We start from the raw sequence: 22247 nt of genomic DNA on the forward strand, positions 1-22247 counted from the left end.
CACCACAATTTAAAATATCCATGTGTCATGATTTAGAATTTTAGATATTGTTATACAAATATTACAGCAGAAATTGATTTTGTTCACTACTTCCTCGTATAAAATCATTGACTCCGATCCAGACCTCTGAAGGCTGAAGCACTTGGGCAAAGGATTTTCTGACATTTGTGCCCACGCATATACGGGGGTTATAGAACAAAATGTGAAATTTGTTGTAAGAATCGTCATGCATGATTGCAAGGTACCTGAGGTTTGTTGTAAGAATCGTCATGCATGACTGCAAGCACGTCGATTCGATTAACGATTAAGCAATAATCAAAGATGGTAGAACAGAAAAGTCTGATGTGCATGCATCTTCTGACAGAAAAGTCTGATGTGCATGTAGCTTTGACTCGCAGAAGATGATATACATATAAGAGCAATCTGCTACCTGATACAAAATATCCAACATTCGTTATCAGTTGAGTTAAAATGGCAGCAACCAAAATCCCTGAGGTAGTGCTAGGCTCCTCCAACGGGCAGAGGACCATGCCTGTGTTTGGCTTTGGCACAGCAGCTGACAACTTAGACTCGATTGCTTTGAAGAATGCAGTTCTTGAAGCTATAATACTGGGTTACAGGCACTTCGACACGGCTTCCATATACACCTCAGAGCAGACTCTAGGTGAAGCTGTGGCCGAAGCTATTAGCCGCGGCCTTATTACCTCCAGAGGCCAATTGTTCATCACTTCAAAGTTGTGGTGCAATGATGCTCATCCAGACTTGGTCATTCCTGCTCTAAAGAAATCACTTCAGTAAGTCACACAATTAGCTAGTAGCATTTCGATGTTTGGTAAATTTGTGGGGACTAATTAGTTTATAATTGAATGTGGATTTGCAGTAATCTTCAGATGGAGTACCTTGATCTGTATCTGATTCACTGGCCCATAAGTGGTAAGCCAGGGGAATTAGTGTACCCGCTAACCGAAGATGTCCTTGTGCCATTGGACTTGAAGGGGGTTTGGGCAACCATGGAAGAATCACAGAGACTTGGCCTCACCAAATCCATAGGAGTCAGCAATTTCTCTTCCAAAAAGATTGAAAATCTGCTCTCTTTTGCAACTATTCTTCCTTCTGTTAATCAAGTAATGATCAAGTCCATCTGCGTATTCCCTTTAGTTATTCTTTTATTTTTAACAACAAGGATTAATGAGCGATATTATTAGTTCCTCAATGACATTGTATGTGTACATGTAGGTTGAGATGAATCCATTTTGGCAACAGAAGAAGCTAAGAGACTTCTGCAAGTCTAATGGTGTAGTTGTGACAGCCTACTCTCCATTGGGTGGCATTGGGACAAGTTGGGGTAGCAGTCATGTTCTGGAGAGCAAAGTGCTTCAGGGAATTGCCGAGGCTCGGGGGAAGACTATTGCTCAGATTTGTATCAGGTGGGTGTACCAGGCAGGGGCAGCAGTTGTAGTGAAGAGCTATAACAAAGAGAGGTTGAAGAAGAATGCGCAAGTGTTCGACTGGGAATTATCCGAAGAGGACCTTGAGAAGATTAATCAAATCCCACAGCACAAAGTGATTCTTAGAGAAGAGTATGTTTCTGCAAATGGACCATTCAAGTCCCTTGAAGAACTCTGGGATGGAGAGCTTTAAGTACTCCAATATTCACTGGCCAGGCTTGTTAAGTTTTTTGCTTTTGTAGTTTGTGGATTGTTGTGTCACTCTATACAGTGTGTGACACCATTTCTCTATTTCATTTTTTCATAAACTATATTTCATTTTTTGGTAAGATAGAGCAGAAAATGATAACAGAGATTGAAAGATTGCTTCTATCTTACCATCTTATGGTCTGACCCCAACCGGATGAATGAATCTTTAGATGATTGTTCATGGTGACAATTGAATTAACTATAATGTGACAAGAGTTGAAGACCTATATTTCTTATTGTTTAAGATGATATATAAATTCATGCATATCGAAACTTTATAAACACTTGATCTTAAGACAAAGAAACACCAAAAAAATCTTGGGGAAATATTATTCCGGACAATAAACTATTAACAATATGCCTTATCATGTACTAGGCTTAGCTCCAAATCACGTTGCTCGTTGGCCACTTAACTCCATGCAGTTCGCAAAGCCAGTAATTAACACATTTGGGTCCCTCGGCGGCTCAGATCAGACATGACTAGCATTAGCTAAGCAATGATGTTACGTCCAACTAGAAGAGAATTCCATACACTAATCCAACACTCGAAATCTATATAAACACGATCCCAATCCCTCAACCTACCAAAAAGAACCCAGCTTTCAGCAAAACCGATCGAAATGGCAGCAACCCTAGTCCCAGAAGTGGTTCTTGAATCCTCCACTGGCCGCAGGACCATGCCTGTGCTTGCCTTCGGCACAGCAGCCAACAATTTACAACCAGAGGTTCTGCTAGAAGCTGTTCTCGAAGCCATCAAACTCGGTTACCGACACTTCGGCACGGCATACGAGTACGGCTCTGAGCAGAGCCTGGGAGTAGCTCTAGCCCAAGCACTCAAACTCGGCCTCGTGGCTTCTCGTGACGAGCTCTTCATCACTTCCAAGCTTTGGCCTAACGATGCTCACCCTGACCTGGTTATTCCTGCTCTAAAGAAAACATTCCAGTAAGTTTAGCGATTTCGGGAAAGAGAGAAATTAATCGTCTAGCTAGCTTCTTCTTAACTTGTGTGAATTTTTTTTGTTTAGGAATCTTGAATTGGAGTATCTTGATCTGTATCTGATTCACTGGCCCATATATTAGGGAATGCGGAAGAATGAACTGAAGAATAGAAATCGAAATAATTCACAACCACAAGCGAAAATAAAATGAAAGAGAACACCGGGATTTAACGTGGTTCGGCAAAGTATCTACGTTCACGGGTAGCAACAATAAAGAACCTCCACTATACGAAGAAATGTTACACCGAGAGAAACACTACTACAAGACTCACACTTGAAGGGATACACTCTCACACACTTTATTTTGCTACACACATAAAACTCTATACTTGGAGTTTTCTCTCTATCTCTCACTCTTGATCACACACAAGATGATCACTTCCTTATTGTTCTTCGATGTTTATTGCACCACTTCTCATGCCTTTATATAGGCAAACATCTTTGTGCAATTCATGCATTTGCATGTAACATGCATGGAAGTAAAGTCAATCTTCTTCCTTGATTCATACTCAATGTTGGCATGCTCATCAATGCATTATTCTTTCTTTGTCAAACAAATCAACCACCTACCACCATAAGGTTGTAGATTTGTTTCTTATCTTCAACAAATGTTGCTCCAAGTTTCAACAAAATCAACTCCATTAATTAATGGGTCACCAAAGCAATATGTGTGCTTGATTTACTCATGTGAACATCACATAGTTTTCACACCTCCATTAGGGAGGGATTAACCCTATCAATCTCCCCCTCCGGACTTAGATGGAGGGATGCGCCATTCCAAACGCGCTTCTGCAGAACTCGAACTTCTCCTTCGGTAGAGACTTCGTCATCATATTTGAATTGTTCTTGTCTGTATGAATTTTCTTCAGCAGCATTTTCTTAGCTTCCAGCACATCACGTATCCAGTGATACCTCACATCAATGTGTTTTGACCTCGAGTGAAAACTCGAATTCTTGCTCAAGTGAATCGCGCTTTGACTGTCACAATGCAAGATAAACTCTTGTTGTGTATGACCCAATTCATGTAGGAATCTCTTTAACCACAAAATATCTTTGCACGCTTCCGTAGCTACAATAAACTCTGCTTCTGTAGTTGACAAAGCAACACATTTTTGTAGCTTTGATTGCCACGAGACAGCTCCCCCTGAAAACGTAATCAGGTATCCAGATGTGGACTTTCTCGTGTCAATATCCCCGGCCATATCTGCATCTGTGTAGCCAACTAGTTCAGACTTGCCACTTCCAAAACATAGACTCATCTTTGAAGTTCCTCACAAGTATCTTAAAATCCACTTGACAGCATTCCAGTGCTCCTTGCCTGGATTAGATAAGAATCTGCTAACAACACCAACTACATGTGTTATGTCTGGTCTAGTACAAACCATAACGTACATCAAGCTCCCTACTGCTGAGGCATATGGCACTGTTGCCATTTCTTCCTCCTCTTTCTGACTCGTAGGACTCTGTTTTGAGCTGAGCTTCATGTGACTAGCAAGTGGAGTAGCAACTGGTTTTGCTTTCTCCACGTGGAAACGCTCTAGTACCTTCTCAATGTACTTTTCTTGTGATAACCAAAATTTCTTGTTCCCACGATCACGGGCAATCTCCATGCCCAAAATCTGCTTGGCTGGTCCCAAATCCTTCATATCAAAGGACTTTGATAAATCTGTCTTTAACTGCTGAATCATAGCAGTATCTTTGCCAACAATTAACATATCATCTACATAAAGTAGTAAGATGATAAAATTACCTCCAGTGGGTTGCTGAATACAAACACACGGATCTGCTAACGTTCTTTTGCACCCACGACTCACCATGAAAGAGTCAAACTTCTTATACCATTGTCTTGGTGCTTGCTTCAATCTGTACATGCTTTTCTTCAACTTGCAAATCATATGCTCCTTTCCATTGACTTCGAAGCCTTCTGGTTGCTCCATATATATTTCTTCATCTAAATCACCATGAAGAAATGCAGTCTTCACGTCCATTTGCTCCACCTCTAGATCCATGCTCGCAGCCATGCCCAAAATGACTCTAATCAAAGTCATCTTGACAACAGGTGAGAAAATCTCATCAAAATCAATTCCTTCTTTCTGGCTGAATCCTTTGACAACTAAGCGAGCCTTGAATTTTGTCAGTTTCTCATTCTCATCTCGCTTTAACTTGAACACCCACTTGTTCTTGAGTGATTTTCGGCCTTTAGGAAGCTTCATCAACTCATAGGTGTCGTTCTTTAGTAAAGACTCCATCTCAGACTTCATGGCTAGCCTCCATTTGTCGTGGTCTTGATGAATCTTTGCTTCCCTGTAACTTTCGGGCTCTCCGTCACTGGTCAAAAGGATGTAATTTGCATAAGGATCATCTCCATCATTAGTCACCAAAATATATTGAGATGATGGATACTTGGTGGATGGAAGTTGCCTCCTGGTGCTTCTACGAACATCTACTTAATTATTCACATGCTGCTCCCCCTGATCAAACTCCCCTTCATCTTCGACTCTCCCCTTCATCTTCGACTTCAGCATCTCCCGTGTCAGGTACATTTTCAATTCTATCACCTTGCAGCCCAACGTTGTATTCCTGCTGCAATGGTGAATCATAAATGCGACTATCACTTGTTGCATTTGGTAGTACCTCTTTGTCGAAATCTGCAATAGATTTGTCTTCATGGAACACCACATCTCTGCTTCTTATGAATTTCTTCGTCTTTGGATTCCACAACCGGTAGCCAAACTCTTCTTCACCATAGCCGACAAATATGCATGGTGTCGCCTTGTCATCCAACTTTTTCCTATGCTCCTTGGATACAAGTGTGAATGCTTTACATCTAAATACTCTTAAATGTGAGTAGGATGCATCTTTCCCGGTCAAGACTTCATTTGGAGTCTTAAATTCCAAAGGTACACACGATGCTTTGTTGATTAGGTAGCACGCAGTCTTCACAGCTTCTCCCCAAAATTCTTTTGATAATTTTGCCATCTTCAACATGCATCTGACTTTCTCCATAATGGTACGATTCATCCGCTCTGCTACGCCATTATGTTGAGGGGTGCCAGGAACTGTCTTCTCATGTCTGATGCCATGCTTTGCACAATAATCTCTAAATTCGTGCGCTATTTACTCTCCGCCATTATCACTACGAAGACACTTCAATTTTCTTTCAGTCTCCCTTTCCACCATAGTGTGGAAAATTGTAAATATCTGGAACACCTGGTCTTTGGATTTCAACAAATAAACTCAAACCTTTCGTGAAGCATCATCGATATAAGTAACAAAATACATATGCATCCCTAATGATTCTTCTTCCATCGGGCCACACACATCTGAATGTACAAGATCTAGAATATTTTCTTTCCTAGTGAAAGTCTTTGAAAAACTAATTTTCTTATGCTTACCAGATAAATAATAATCACAACAGTCTAGTGAGTTACCTTTGGCAACAGGAATTAGCGACTTTTTTACCAACAACTGCAATCATTTCTCACTCATGTGGCCAAGACGTCTATGCCACAAATTTGGAGAAGATTCCTCAACTGCATTCAACTCACTCTTTCATATCTTTCCATAGGTCTTGTAGAGTATGCAACACATTTTTCCTTTGGCAACTACAAGAGATCCCTTGGTAAGCTTCCACTTTCCATCACTCCCATGATGATGAAAGCCTTGTCGATCAAGTACACCAGTTGACATAAGATTGAGACGTAGACCAGGAACATGTCTCACATCTTTCAATAATAACTGATAGCCCACATCTGTCTGCAAGCAAATATCTCCAATCCCAGCAATATTGGAGTAGCTGTCATTGCCCATCTTCACTTTACCAAAGTCACCTGCTTTGTACGTAGTGAAGAACTCTACGTGAGAAGTGGCATGAAACGAGGATCCAGAATCAACGATCCATTGAACTCCAGGATTATCTACTAGTAGACATTCACCTCCAAGTGACAGGAACTCACTCTCATCATGAGACACCGCAACAGCAACATTGTTTGTGTCCTCCTTTTGTTGATGAGTAGTGTCTTCTTTTGCTTCTTTGAATTCTCGCTTCAATTTGTTATAATTTTTCTTCATGTGGCCTGAAAGACCACAATGATGACACTTTCCATTGAATCTTGTTCTAGATTTGCTAATACTTCTTTCGTGACCTCTGGGTCCTTTGCTCTTTGCTCCTTCCTCTCCTCTCCACAACGAAGAATTGACAATTTTCTGAACTTGATGAAGAACTCCTTCTTGTTTCTTCGTTCAACATATTATCTTTAATATTTTCCATAGATAATACACCATTAGGAGCAGAGTTACTTACAGTGACAATAAATGTCTCCAAGCTATATGGTAACGACTCGAGCAGCAACAACGCTTGTAACTCATCATCAATCTTCATGCTCATCGTGGCTAATTGATTGAGAACACTCTGAAAGTTGTTGAGGTGCTCGGTCACTCGAACGCTTCCCCGATACTTCATGTTGACAAGCTTTTTAATGAGAAAAGCTTTCTTGGCAGTAGTCTTTTTCTCAAATAAGGACTCCAGCTTCAACCAAAGCTCATACGCGCTGGTTTTATTGGCAACATGGTGAAACACACTATCGTCCACCCATTCACGAATATGACCGATGGCTTTGCGGTTCATCTTCGTCCAAATTGCTGGTGAAATCTCACTTGGCTTGGCATCGTCTCCCTCGATCGGCTCATGCAAATCTTTGCAATAGAGAATATCCTACATTCTTGGCTTCCAGTAATCCAGTTGGAGTTCACAAATATTGTAACCCCGCGCTTGATATTTAATAAATCACACTTTATTTGTACACGTGTCTACATTCTTGTTTGTTTTCAGATTCGCGTTCTACACTCATATCAGGAAAAAAAGGGTCTTTAAAGCTTTTGTGAATGACTAGAGATGAGCTTCATCTCATATGCCAACGAGTTGATCGCGTCCTTCAACATTGGCTTCGGCTATGGTTGCTGCAATTCTGTTGTTGTATAGGCATTGCCGCATCAATCGATTTGTTTAATTTTTTTTTCTCTTAAGAATGAAAAGATACAATTATACAATTTCAATCGACCAATTACAATTGATTATACATTAAAAAACAGTCGTGTCAAATGTCGACTGAGATTTATCAGTACAAATTTTATACATTAGAACACATGTTACCGATCAATAGAATCGTCAAAAATAAACTCAATATAGTGGTGTACATTCAACAGCATGCGTGACATAAACGTCGAGATCAATAGGCCAAATGTCAGCTACCATCTCAAAGGCTGAAATTGAAACCGACTTTAAACAGTTCAAAGGATGTGAAGACTTAAGATCACAAGTCTTTGCTAAATTCAAAGAGGTATTCATCCGTCTTTAGTCATGACTCCCAACTGGAGAGAATTTTCCAATTACTTGGAGTATAACGTCATTGCTCATGTATGGCAACAACTGCATTTCCCAACTACAAGAGAGTTCAATAGAGTATTCTCTCCTCCACTGAAGAACACCCGGAATCTATAAATCCCACAACTCACCAAAAAGAACACATCTTTTATCAAAGTCGATCAAGATGGCACCAACCCAAATCCCAGAGGTTGTTCTTAAATCCTCCAACGGCCGCCGGACCATGCCTGTGCTTGGCTTCGGCACAGCATCCAACAATTTACAACCAGAGGTTCTCATAGAAGCTGTGATCGAGGCCATCAAGCTCGGTTACCGCCACTTCGACACAGCTTCGCTTTACGGCTCTGAGCAGAGTCTGGGAGTAGCCATTGCCAAAGCACTCGAACTCGGACTTGTGTCTTCTCGTGACGAGCTCTTCATCACTTCCAAGCTTTGGTCTAATGATGCTCACCCTCACCTCGTTCTTCCTGCTCTCAAGAAATCGCTGCAGTAAGTTTAGTGATTTGGAAATAAACAAAAAAAAAATGTTGACTTTTTGTTGATGAATTGGGTGATGAATATTTTGTGTGAATTGATTTGTGTAGGAATCTTCAATTGGAGTATCTTGATCTGTATCTGATTCACTGGCCGATTAGTGCTACGCCTGGGAAGTTGAGTCACTTATTAGAAGAGAAGGACCAAATGCCTATGGACTTCAAGGGTGTGTGGGCAGCTATGGAGGAAGCTCAGAAACTTGGACTCACCAAGTCTATTGGAATCAGCAACTTCTCTACCAAAAAGACTCAGGATTTGCTCTCTTTTGCTACTATTCCTCCTTCGGTTAATCAGGTGATTGATCTCTTTTTTCCCATAGCAATTCTAGTAGTATTGGACTGAGGTTTTAGTAATATTGATCAGTTTTGTTTATCTTTAGGTTGAGATGAGCCCATTTTGGCAACAGAAGAAGCTGAGAGAGTTCTGCAAGGCCAATGGTATAGTCGTGACTGCCTTCTCCCCATTAGGTGCCATTGGAACTAGTTGGGGCACCAATCATGTTCTCGAAAGCAAAGTGCTTAATGAAATCGCCGAGGGTCATGGAAAGACTGTTGCTCAGGTTTATATAACTGCATTATAACTTTGTTGTAGGAACTTATTGGTACCCATTAGTTTGACAAACATATAGATTTTGTGACTTGATTGTGGTACTTGTTTTGGTTTCAGGTTTGTATTAGATGGATTTATCAGGTAGGGGCAACTCTTGCAGTGAAGAGCTACAACAAGGAGAGGTTGAAGCAGAATGCGCAGGTGTTTGACTGGGAACTAACAGAAGAGGACCTTGAGAAGATCAATCATATCCCACAGCAGAAAATGATGCTTCGAGAAGAATTGGTTACGGCTACTGGACCATACAAGTCCCTTGATGACTTATGGGATGGGGAATATTAACTTCACTCTGTTTGAAAATGAAAATGAAGATGTATGTATAACACTATCAGATGAATAAGGTTGCCAGCTAGATCATGTATCTATGGTGTTGGTGTTGTAATAACCGATTTTTCGGAACGAGTATTGAATAGTTTTTAAGATTATAAATTTGTGAAATTTAATTAAACGGATTTTGTTTGCTTAGCGAAGCGGTAAATCGAAAACGGAAACGTTATCGGAACGTTTAATTAGAAAAACGTTACGTTTCTGCGACGTAAAAATCGACTTTTATTTCGTCGTTTTTTTTAGAAAACTTTCTTTATGGAAGTTGTAGAGCTCGTCGATATGAGTTCGTAGACGCGTCACACGTTCGAATCGGACGTCGGACATGAAAGTTAATAACGTCGGAAGTTAGTTTCCAATTTTGGAAACGAGTATAAAAGGGCATTTTTGAGATTAGGGTTTCCATAATTGGAAAACCCTCTCTCTCCGCCTCCCTCTCCCTCTCACCCGAGCTCTCCTCTCTCTCTTGGCTCTCACCTCCGATCTCCCTCCACCGAGGGAGGTGTTCCTCACCACCGGCTCCAAGGCGCTCAGCAGCTCGACGCGACTTCCCACCGAGTAAGGCACGAGCTCCAGCGTCACCGTGAAGTATCGCCGAACCTCACCGAGCCCAACAACGACGGGTTCAAGCCCTCCGCCGTTCTAGCAGCCCTCCGCCGATGCGAGCACTCGATCCTCATCCCTCTCCACCCTCTGACGCCACAGGTGAGCGATCACGATGCGACTCGAGCCGAGACAAGCCCTCCTTGAGGGATCGAGCTCCGCCGATGATCCATCCCTCTCCGATGAGGTTCCAACGACTCCACCGTACTATCTAGGTAAGAATTGAAATGATTGATGTTTGTGTGTGATTGTTGGATTGAAATTGTTGGATTTGAGTTGATTTTTGTGGAGATGGAGGATTGATGAACACCGCCGCCTTAGGCGGCACGTGTGGTTGCATGGAGGGAGTAGGAGGCGGCGTGAGGCCGTGGGAAGGTAGAGGAGGAGGTGAAGAGGAGATTTGGGGTGGCGGTGGCGTAATACGCCGGCGTGTGGGCCCCACGCGCTGCCACAGTGAGTGGTGCGGTCGCCGGTGAGTGGCGCGTGTACCCCACATGCGGCGGCGCGTGAACAATACATTCAAACAGTAAATTGTAAAATTTATTTTTACGGCGGTGAATGTAAAAATATGATTTACGTACGGTAAATGTAAATTTTATTTTACGTACGGTAAATGTAAATTACTTTCATTAAATGTAAAAAATAATTTCAGAAGGGTAATTTAGTAATTATTATTTACTGAGGCAGTATTTTACATTTGAATAGTATTCGTACGTACAGAAATACATAAACAGTATGTACACATACATGGATACGTAATTGATGTGTATTTATACAGAAATACGTGAATAGTAAATACATGACTTATTATTACTGTTTCGGCATTTAAGGTTTACGAAACGATTCTAAATTCTTTTCTTATCTTTTCAAGGTGATCGATAAATCAAGAAAATGAATTATCTTCAGAAATTGTGGAATTACGCTCGAGTTGATAAGGTGAGTAAAATCTCACATATTTACGAATCTACCCTTGCAGGGATTCAAGATTTTTCAGAGTTTTAAATATTGAAATACGACATGTATATAATATAGTGGATTATATATATATATATATATATTGTATAAATGGTAAATATGTACATATATATATAGTTCGCTATATAATATACTGTTATGATTTTATCGTGATTATGTCATTTTGATGACGAGATTTATATATCGAGCATGTGATTTGATTTGTACAATATGAGGTGATGATTATTGTATGTGGTTTTAACATGGAGTTTGTTAAAACGTTTTGTCTTCGGACGTGTTTATGAAATATGATATGTATATGATATAGTGGATTATATATATATTGTATAAATGGTAAAAAGGTACATATATATATAGTTTGTTATATAATATACTGTTATGATTTTATCGTGATTATGTCATTTTGATGACGAGATTTATATATCGAGCATGTGATTTGATTTGTACAATATGAGGTGATGTTTATTGTACGTGGTTTTAACATGGAGTTTGTTAAAACATTTTGGCTTCGGACGTGTTTATGTCTTCGGACCAGTCTTCGGACGTGTTTGGCATGTCGGAACCTAGACTTTGGCCGGACGAAAGTTACGATACAGTTAGAGCTCTAGTCTGTCTGCTGGAGTACTGCATGAGGGGTATCAGATGAGTTATCGGCTCATGAGTACTCATATCTTTGGATGTTGGGTAGCAGAAGGTTGCCCAATATCGGCGGTGTACTACGTGAGGGGTAACAGATGTGTACCAACGTTCATTAGTACCCGTATTATAAATGCATTTGGGTAACCAAAAGGGTTGCCCAATTTCTCATGAGCACTTTCATTTTTATATTTTGGACAACCAGACGGGCCGTCTATCGACTCATGAGTGCATTTATATTTGATGTTTTTGTGGATTTCCGTATATATTGATATGTGAGTCTTATTGTTGTTTTTACTCATACGAGTTGTATAGCTTACCAGGTTTGTGTTTACAATCCCGGTACACCAATTCGATGGTGTAGTGGATAACTTCGTAGGTGAGGATTAGCGGGAATTGACGAACCGCTAAGAGGACTTGAAGATATTTAGTTCCAGCTTGTGTAAGGATTTTGTGTGACTTTCTTGTGAGGTTTTTGTGAGGATTATATATTTCCATTTGTTATAATGTCGAATTATAATTTGGTTTGTAATAATCAGTTTGACTGAGTTGTATTTTGAACTCAGAGATGATCCGCTGTGGCATTTAAAATGATTTCGATTCATTGAGATTGTTTTGGTGTTTTTCATGACTTCGAAATTTGAGTTTCATACTCGAAATTTTGGGGTCGTGACAGGTGTGCATCGTATAAGACTTCTGTTCAACTCTGGAAACACATTGCTTGGGTTCCAATCCTCCATTTTGTTGTTAATCATAAGGAAATGACTGATATTTGAAATTTAGCGAGGCCTAATTACATGGGTGGAATTCACTTCTGGTTTCGTATATAACAATCCTACAGTGTTGCTCAAATCAGTTAGATGTGTCATCTTTTAAAGTTGGTCATAATAGCTCAGGTAAGCCAAAAACACACATCCACATAGAGCCAATAGGGAAGAGAAGAATGAAATTATAAGTTCCAACTGCCTAGTCATACAAGAATGAACCGATCCTGCAGAACTGCAGATATTGCTCAAAGCCTCAAACAACAAACCTCGTGTATAACCAAATTCAATTGAAATATAGTTGGGCCCGACTTGTACATGCATTGGCCATTGGGTCATTGGCTAATTTGGGCTTAAGAGCATCTAAAATGATGGTTGTCACTACTTGGCCCATCCTTATAATACATGAGGTTCTTGCTTGATGAGTCGTTGTGCACGAATATCATAATCAGAGGTTCAGGATTAGTCGCTGTACTTCTGTATTACCGATAAATAGGCTAAATAACACGGATGAAGAAATTAGTGTACAGAATTGTCTTCATAATTCATTCTTGATACTCATGGCCTAACTTGTATAGAGTTAGTACCACAGTTCAATAGAGCCATCTTATTTACATTATTTGGAACGTACGTCTAAGTTATCTTTAGTGCCCTTGATGATCTTCACTTTTGTCCCACTATAAGAGACACTCATTCAATAACAAAGAAGATGGTAAAGAAGCCTACAGCTAACCAAACTTGCTACGACCACCGCGTATCACATTGATAGTGTATGCTTCATATGGATAGTATGTAGTTAATTGCATGCATCCTAGCAACCCATATAACGTTTTTAAGGCCAGAAATTTTGAAATTAGAGGACGAAAAAATTTCGGCAGAAGAGTCTTGGGGAGCATTATTTTCTCTTCTGAATCGAGAGTAGGGGGCCTGCGAGAAAGCTAAAAATGAACATATGAAAACTCGGGGAAGTAGCAACTAAAATGGCCGGGAAATTGAACATTAATCTAATTGGAGAAAGTTTGAAATTACAAAGAAATCATATTTGTAGCAGATATCATTTACGTATGAATATATATATATATGATTATTAAATCTCAAGTGTTTAGATTGTGAACAATGTAATAAACAGATTTGGTTGAATATATATGAGAATTGTGAACCGTATCTCACTAGTATGGAATTTGTCAAGGGTTTGATCACAAGCTCTATTCATACCTCAATAACCTCATGGCCTAATTTATAGTAGCCGGATGAAGCATGCATTAGTTCCACGCTCTCATCATCTATGACGTTTTTGTACGTTCTCTTTACTGCCCTCTAATCACTGTAGACACCCCATCATCTAGAATGTTTATGTTTGCTTTACTTCCCTCTAATCACAAACACCCCAATCAACAATAAGGTAGACCCGGTGGAGGATCCAACCTTCTGACCAAAGTGGACGAGAGTAACTGAGATTAACCACCGCAATTCACATTGCTAGCAGGCTTTCATACAGAAACATGCATATATATCTTTGCTGTCATGCAAACCGTGTAACCCTAAGTAATAACCAGAAGAGGAAGAGGGGACCAAAGAATGAGCATGGTAGGAAGCTACAAAATCATAGAACTAGTAAAATCAAGCACCGGCAGCTCTATAAAGCACGACAATGTTCTGTAAGAAGCTCATGGTAGCTATATATATATAATCGATCCCATAGATTAGCCAGTGTAAGCTAACGAACGTAGACTTCCATATACATTCACACACCTACCTGCAGCTACCTCTCACAAATGTAATGCCATTCATTTTCTTGTCCAGCAAAGCATAAAGCACAATGAAAAAAGAAGCAGGTTGTGTTAAGTTTTTGTTGTCTAACTTGTCTCGCACGCCTCTGCTCTATTCCCCAGTCGACGTCTCACGATTTATACCACAGCATTAGATCAGTATTAACTCCCCTGCTTTATTACACCATTAACTCCAACTGTTAATTGTAATTATTCTGGAAATCTAATCCTCCTTTAACCTTGATAATCTCATTCTAGATAAACTTAATACTGTTAGTTAATAGTAATTATACAAAAGTCAACTACTGCAGGGGCATGCAGCCGCAACATTAAAAAGAGCAATAGGAATAGGGGAATGATGAGTGCTACTCTACTACTGCTTCTGCTTAGCCTTGTATAGTCTTTTCTATGTTCACAGATCTTTTTTTTGTATATCTGAACAATGATATATACAGTTGTACACAGATTAAAACGACTATTGTGTGAAAAGGCAAATGTATGATTGTTCCAGTATTAGGGCACGGAACACGTGGAATATGATTGGTGGGTTATAATGAGAGTATTAGGGAGGCAAAATCCTGACAGAGATAAACAAAGAAAGCAACTCCTCTTAACGAGTCCGACATGAGCGTAAATTCACATCTCAGACTTTGTTCTTCCTTTGCTTCCTTCCTGCTAGATCTTAGAGAACTACTGACCATTATATCGTGTGGTTGGGCACTTGATCAGCTAGCTCTTCACACACACGTATATATAATATATGTGTATGTGTGGGATCGACCAGTACATACCTGTTACGATCTGTCTCGATCTGTACCATCTATATAGGTAATGCTATCATAAATTTAGCAAAATACAAATTCTATGACATAGAGATTTAATTCATTGGATAGATGTGTACGTCATCATCCTTATATTTGGTCATACGCATTCAATTAAACAATTAAACATCATAAATTTTCTTTGACAGAGAATTGAAGGTAACCCTGGTAGAATGTAACGACCCTAAATTTTCGAGCTTAAAAACTCAAAATTCTAAAGTCGTTAAACACAAAATAATCTCAAATAAATCGAAATCGTTAAGTGTATCAGCGGATCATCTCTGAGTTCCAAATACAACTCAGTCAAACTGATTATTACAAACCAAATTTATAATTCGACATTACAATATGATGGAAAATGTAATAATCCTCACAACTCTCACAAAGCTCACAAATAAATTCACTCAAATTCTCACACAAATCCACGCCAGAAATCTCACCACGAACAGGATACGAACGACTTCGAAACTCCGGAGTCGTCACTCAATCTCCGCTAATCAGTACCTGCGGAATTATCCCCTACACCATTGAATTGGTGCACCGGGATTGTAAACACAAACCCGGTAAGCTTATAGCTCGTATGAGTAAAATGACAATACAGTTCGCATATCAATATATACGAAAAATCACAATCAACAATATAAATGCCCTCATGAGTCAATGGACGGCCCATCTGGTTGTCCCAAAAAAATATAAAATAAAACGCTCATGAGAAATTAAGTAACCCTTCTGGTTACCTAAATGCATTTATAATACGGGTACCAAGAACGCTGGTACACATCTATTACCCCTCTCGTAATACACCGCAGATATTGGATAGCCACCCGCTACCCAACATCCAAAACAATCTGAGTACCCATGAGCAGATAACCACCCGTTACCTCACATGTAGTACTACGCTGATATTGGGTAACCACCCGCTACCCAACATCCAAAACAATCTGAGTACTCATGAGTAGATAACCACCCGTTACCTCACATGAAGTACTATGGCTGACAGACTAGAGCTCTAACTGTATCGTAACTTTCGCCCGGCCAAGGCTAGGTTCCGACTTGCCAAACATGTACAATAATCTCACATCATATTGTACTAAATCACGTCCAAAGACAAATTAACTTTTTAACAAACTCAATGTTAAACTCACGTACAATAATCACACATCATATTGTACGTTTCAAAATTATGCTCGATATAATCGCAATAAAACTCATAACAGTATATTATATAGAAAACTATATATATTCATACTTATTTACCATTTATACAATATATATATAGTTTACTATATCCTATACATGTCATATTTTACAAACACATGCTCAATACACAATTTCTCGTCATTGAAATGACCGTTTCTAATGAATTAATAACAGTACATAACATAATGAACTATATATATATATATACTTATTACCATTTATACAGTATATATGTAGTTCACTATATTGTATACATGTTCGTAATTCATTATTAAATACCCTTGCAAAATATTGAATCACCGCGAGGGTAGATTCGTAAATACGTGAGATTTTACTCACCTTATTGACTTGAGCGTAATCCCACAATTCCCGAAGATAATTCATTTCGTTGATTTAACGATCACCTTGAAAAGATAAGAAAAGAATTTAGAATCGTTTCGTAAACCTTTAAATGCCGAAACAGTAATAATCGGTTACTGTTCAACAATTTTCGGTTTTACGAAATTATTGTTCAGTGTTACTGTTCAGTGTTACTATTCACGGTTACTGTACAAATATACAGTTAATACGTATTTCTGCACGTATAAATATTATATACGTATTTCTGTACGTATAAATATTATATATGTATTTCTGTACGTATAAATATTAATACGTATTTCTGTATGTATAAATATTATATACGTATTTCTGTACGTATTAATATTATATACGTATTTCTGTACGTATAAATATTAATACGTATTTTGTACGTATACGTACTATTTAAATGTAATACAATCTCAGTAATTAAAATTTACTAATTACCCTTTTACAAATTACTTTTTACATTTACTGAAAGTAATTTATATTTACATTTACCGAAGGTAAAATTTAATTACATTTACCATAGTAAATAAAATTTACATTTATATTTAAGTAAATTACCAAAATACCCCTATCGGAAAACACTGTCACACCGCCGCATGAGGCGGCGGGTGGGGCCCACGCGCCGAGCCCAAAACCGGCGCGTGTGATGTCACCACCACCCCAAAACCCTCCTCCTTTCTCCCCTCTTCCTCTCTCCGGTCCTAGGCCGCCTCCTACTCCTCCCAAGCTCCTCCACGCGCCGCCTAAGGCGGCGGTCCTCCATTTTCCACCTACACCTCCGATCCTCCTCCAAAAACTTCCCAATCCATCTATAATTCTCCCAATCATTCCCAAAACATTGAACAACCACACACAATCAATCAATCTCATCAATCCTTACCTAGATCGAACGGTGGAGCTTCGATTCGTTGTCGGTGTGAGATGGGTCACCGATCGTTCCGTCGCGCCTTCTTCCTCGATCGTGGTGTTGCAGGGGTTGAGGAGTGACGGAGGTGAGCCTGCTCTGCACCCTAGCTTCGTCGGAGGTCGGTTCGAGTGGTGGCGATTCGAGGCAGAGGACGGGGTGCGTCGATGTGACGAATGGCGACGGGGAGAGGCACGATCTCCTCGGGGTTTGACGAGGAGGGCCGTGCGAGGCTTTTGAGGAGAGCGGTGTGTGACACGGGGCACCGGTCGGCGAGATCGCCGGTGAGATTTCTGAGGAAGGAAGAAAATCGGGGAGAGGGCGAGAGAGAAGGTGAGAGGGAGGCGGCCCGAAGAGAGAGAGAGAGAGTGTTTCTAAATATGGAAACCCTAATCCATAAATACTCTATTTATACTAGTTTCCAAATCGGAAGCTAACTTCCGACGTTAATAACTTTTACGTACGTCGTCCGATTAGAATACGTCACATATCCACGAACTCGTATCAACGAGCTCTACAACTTTCGTGAAGAAAGTTTTCGAAACCGAGCAACGGAATAAAAGTCGATATAATCGTTCGGAAACGTAACGTTTTTCGAATTAATCGTTCCGATAACGTATCCGTTACTCGTTTCATAACGTCGTAACCAATCACATCCATTCTAACTTAAAACTCCAAATTTTATAGAATTCAAATCAAACTTAAATATTGTTTGAAATTTAGGGTTATTACATAGAATATAATGATATAGGCCATAAGGAATGCTAATGCAGCAGGCATGATGTAATACGTGACAGATTCTGATGTTTTGGTTCTTCCTTATGTTCGATGTTCAATTGTTATAAGGTCCAATGCACCGGTATTTATTGAAATATTATTTGTTGGCCAAACAAACGTTCATACAACTTTGCAATTTAGCTTGGCATTAGTATTAGAGAGATGCACTCCACCTAAAAATGAAAACAGAATTTACTTTCTGAATCTGTTGGCAACAGGATCTTGAATTGTTATTCTGATTTGCTAAGAAAAAAACAACAACTAATGTTTGTCATAAAGGTACCAATGACATACCAAATCATCATATAAACAAAATGACATACCAATTCACGCAGCCTCTAATTGCTTTGGAAGAGTTTTACATCCACTTGTTGAGATTCAAGCGTTTCAAGACAGTTTCAATCAAAGTAAAAGAGAAGCACGTTTTCACCAATTACCAATGTATGGACGTAGCAAATGACGACTGTGAATCACCTTGAAGATTGATCAAACTGGTGCAAGACATTAAACTCATGACACCTCTAACAATCAATTATGTATTTTAGAGAAAAAGTGCTAAATTTACACTCTAAACGGTTATTTTATTCTCCAAAATAAAGAAAAAAAATAAAAGAGAAGATATAATTATCTATATTTACAGGATTTGATAAAAATTTACATAACTAAATATTAAATATTTCCACTTTCTCCAATAACTCAAATTTAACTTATAATCAATAAAAATTTAAATAATTTATTCCATGTTAAGAATATATAAATATGAAATATTTTATTGTTGTAATAAATAAATATTTTATTATTATAATAAATATAAAAATCTGTAAAATAAAGAATCTGTTGAAGTTGAAGCATAATTTTTTTAAAAGATTTTAAATTTTACTTATATATTTAGAGAAAATATAGAGAAATTGTTAATGTTGCTCTTATTTCCTTTTAATTTTATTTTTTTCTCTAACTTATATATCTTTATTTATATTTATTTGGAGGTAAAATAATAATAATTATTAGTCAGTTGCTGTCGAGCAGTTCATGCATGCATGCATATGTATGTCCTCTCAGTTCATGCAGTTCATTTTCACGCGTTGTCTCCTACTCTCTCTCTCTCTCTCTCTCTCTCTCTCTGCAGAATTTTCCGACTTTATTGACATTCTGTAAAGCCATAGGCTACAGCCTAATTGAACCGTCGGATTTTCCAGGAAGAAGAAAGAAAAGAGAAATTAGTAAAGGAAACAAAATAGGTTTATAGTTTCAAGGAAAAAGTAGTCACAGAGAAAGCAGGACGTACAGAAAAGGTTGATGCGAGTCGCTTCCAAAGATCTCACATCCAGTTCTCCAAAGCCAAGTGCTGAAGTAGAAGTGTAGATACTTCAAGAAGACCAAATATCCAATCGTATTTTTGGCTCTTATGAAATTTGAAAGAGCCATGCCTGTCTGGCTGTGCTGTCCTTCAGTCCTTCTATCTCTTCCCTCTTCTTCTCATCATTCTTATGTTTGCAAGGAAATTAGCATTTCAATGTCACGAACTCACGATGGTGATCGGCATAATTTCCGTATATACAAACCAGTGAAACCAAACCACCTTCCAAATGATTTACCTCTGATTCTTTATCGGTAATTTATACCATTATAAGTTAAATTTTAAAACGAAATATGTAAGATATATGTGTATACAATGGTAATAAGGACTCCAGAATCCAGATCGTACCATATTGCGCATATTACCAAGTAGTAGTACCACTCATGAACAGTTTATAAACAATAAGTGGGCCAAAATGCAATAGTTTTCAATTTTTCATGTATATATAATAGGTAATAGGTAGGTAGCTGGGTTGGTAAATATAGAGTGCTAGTTTTTGCCTGGGCAGATTTGGATTTGGAAGAGGTAGGGCGTGAAAGGCTGGGACTGATGGAACCAAATTCATCGATCAGGTAATGGCATGATCCGGTGGGTCGTTACGGTTTGGAATGTCTAGTAATTCCCGGCGGTAATTTAACTGCTCTTTCTGTATAAATTTTCCATCCTTCTCTTGGAAAACTTAAAAATGCTACCTACAGTAGTCTTTTCCATCAGTGATCACCGACTTTCATTCCATTGTAATAATTTTACTTTATACAAAATTTACCTCAGTTTCAGAATTATTAATGCTCTGGAACCTTTTTCAATGGGTGAACTTAGCGGACTGGTATACGCATTTCATGCTAGTATGATTCAATTCCAATACCTGGATTTAAAAAGTTGATAAGTTAATTATACAAACTTAGTTGAGATATCTTGTCATGCATTACCAATTCACTATATATATGTATATATATATATATGACATGCAAACATATTGCAGTTTACTATATCAAATTATCGACTTAAATTGCATTTAAATCATACTCTGCGTGACTGCGTCTACGATGTTCCATACGCTTAAATTAATTATTATCGTTCTGCCGAGTGATTTGAATCGGATCTGGAACATGATAAGCTGGTAGTATATATAAAGCTGGAAGTACGCGTACGTACGACCGACACAGAAGGTTGCAGCAGTGAGCTAACGAAATTAATGGAAGAAAACAAATTCAAGAATAAGGAAATGAGAAATGGAGAGATGGAGAGAAAGGCAGGTCTACTTTTGCATTTATGCAGAAGCAGCAGCCTGTATTAGTATCAGACCCAGATATTATGGTTCTGTTTGCTTTGGTTTGGTGAAGAAAGCTCGTACGTAGCTGCAGGCCGGTACCGTTAAAAGCTGTAGCCCGCCATGTCGTAATCTCTCTCTCTCTCTCTCTCGTTTGACTTTATTTCATCATATTGGCTACTACTGCAATCAGAAGCAAACGTACAAGCGACCTATAATTTACCTATAGTTTACGTACAAATCTTACTGTTGATTCATCTTTTTGGACTTCCACATGCGTATATATGAATAAAAGTTCGAGTCTTACTTCATTTTTTACCTTAGCACTAAGCTATAGAAATTGCAACTAGGATATTAGTTCGCAACCTTTAAAACTTTGGATCGGAGTTGGTGCCTAAAAGCGATCTTGAATGCCAAGCCATTAGTTTCGGACTCCGAAATCCCACTGTAATAAAATATGGTAAAAACACATTTTTATGTGATTTATTGTGATATGTGAGATATTTTTTACAATGCCCACATAATTAAAGACCACATAAAATGTGTCTTTTTTCATATTTTTTTGTAACGTCCACCGATCCATATGACTTAAATTCAACTAGCTGAGTCGTGAAACCAAATTCACATACCCGAAACTCCAGAGAAGGACCATTCCTTTACAGTTTACTGAATTTTCACTTCATTTTGCAATGGATGGAGTCTTTCGGGAAGTTTGTAGATGTTTAGTGTACCTAATTTTAATTGCATGTCGACAAACTCTGGAAATTGGAGAAGGCCAACTTGTTATAGTCGGTTTCTCGATCTGCTTGTTGCCCAATTGGATTACTTGCATGTTAGGCCATGAAGAGTGTTGCTCTCTTCTTTTGTATAAGTTTCCATTTGGAACTCCAATTCACATAACTATCTAGTAACTAATATATGTAAATAATAATAATAATAATAATAAGCCATTTCTAATATCGATCTATTTTGTTTTAACAAAAAGGGTTAGTGAGGCTGTTCTTAAGTCTCAATCTATTTGTTGCCGCCAAGAGCAACTATTACTACACTTCCTCACTTATCTTCACATGTTGGTGACACCTATATGACGAAACAAACTACTTGCAGCATACCCATAAGAGCAGACTCTAGGAGTAGCATAACCACACGCCCAAGCACCTAGCTCGACTAGCACTACATCACATTTTTATATTAAATTTAATTTTATTCATTACAGTATTAGGGTACCTCTAAATTTAGGAAATCAATTAAGTTTAA

At 38.7% G+C, this 22247-nt stretch overlaps 3 protein-coding genes across 4 annotated transcripts; all 3 read left to right on the plus strand.

Annotated features, from left to right (window-relative positions):
* Positions 1 to 471: 471 nt before the first annotated feature.
* Positions 472 to 1691, plus strand: LOC126791638 (non-functional NADPH-dependent codeinone reductase 2-like). Its single transcript, XM_050518113.1, has 3 exons — positions 472 to 794; positions 881 to 1124; positions 1237 to 1691. The coding sequence occupies exons 1-3, from the start codon at positions 472 to 474 to the stop codon at positions 1639 to 1641; spliced, it is 972 nt and encodes a 323-aa protein (XP_050374070.1). The 3' UTR covers positions 1642 to 1691.
* A 626-nt stretch (positions 1692 to 2317) lies between these two features.
* Positions 2318 to 3264, plus strand: LOC126791900 (non-functional NADPH-dependent codeinone reductase 2-like). Its single transcript, XM_050518397.1, has 2 exons — positions 2318 to 2640; positions 2723 to 3264. Exons 1-2 carry the CDS (start codon positions 2318 to 2320, stop codon positions 2775 to 2777), a joined length of 378 nt encoding a protein of 125 aa, XP_050374354.1. The 3' UTR covers positions 2778 to 3264.
* Positions 3265 to 8090: 4826 nt separating this feature from the next.
* On the plus strand, positions 8091 to 12557 carry LOC126790566 (non-functional NADPH-dependent codeinone reductase 2-like). Of its 2 annotated transcripts, XR_007671745.1 has the most exons (5): positions 8091 to 8567; positions 8663 to 8906; positions 8992 to 9171; positions 9279 to 9588; positions 12436 to 12557. XR_007671745.1 is itself a non-coding variant. In XM_050516859.1 (4 exons), exons 1-4 carry the CDS (start codon positions 8245 to 8247, stop codon positions 9501 to 9503), a joined length of 972 nt encoding a protein of 323 aa, XP_050372816.1. In that variant the 5' UTR covers positions 8091 to 8244; the 3' UTR covers positions 9504 to 9686. The 2 variants fall into 2 exon arrangements, 1 of the variants encoding a protein (XP_050372816.1); XM_050516859.1 differs by lacking the exon at positions 12436 to 12557 and having other exon boundaries at positions 9279 to 9686.
* Positions 12558 to 22247: the final 9690 nt, after the last annotated feature.

Source organism: Argentina anserina, chromosome 4, assembly GCF_933775445.1.
Source record: "Argentina anserina chromosome 4, drPotAnse1.1, whole genome shotgun sequence".
In the NCBI taxonomy this organism is placed as follows: Eukaryota; Viridiplantae; Streptophyta; class Magnoliopsida; order Rosales; family Rosaceae; genus Argentina; species Argentina anserina.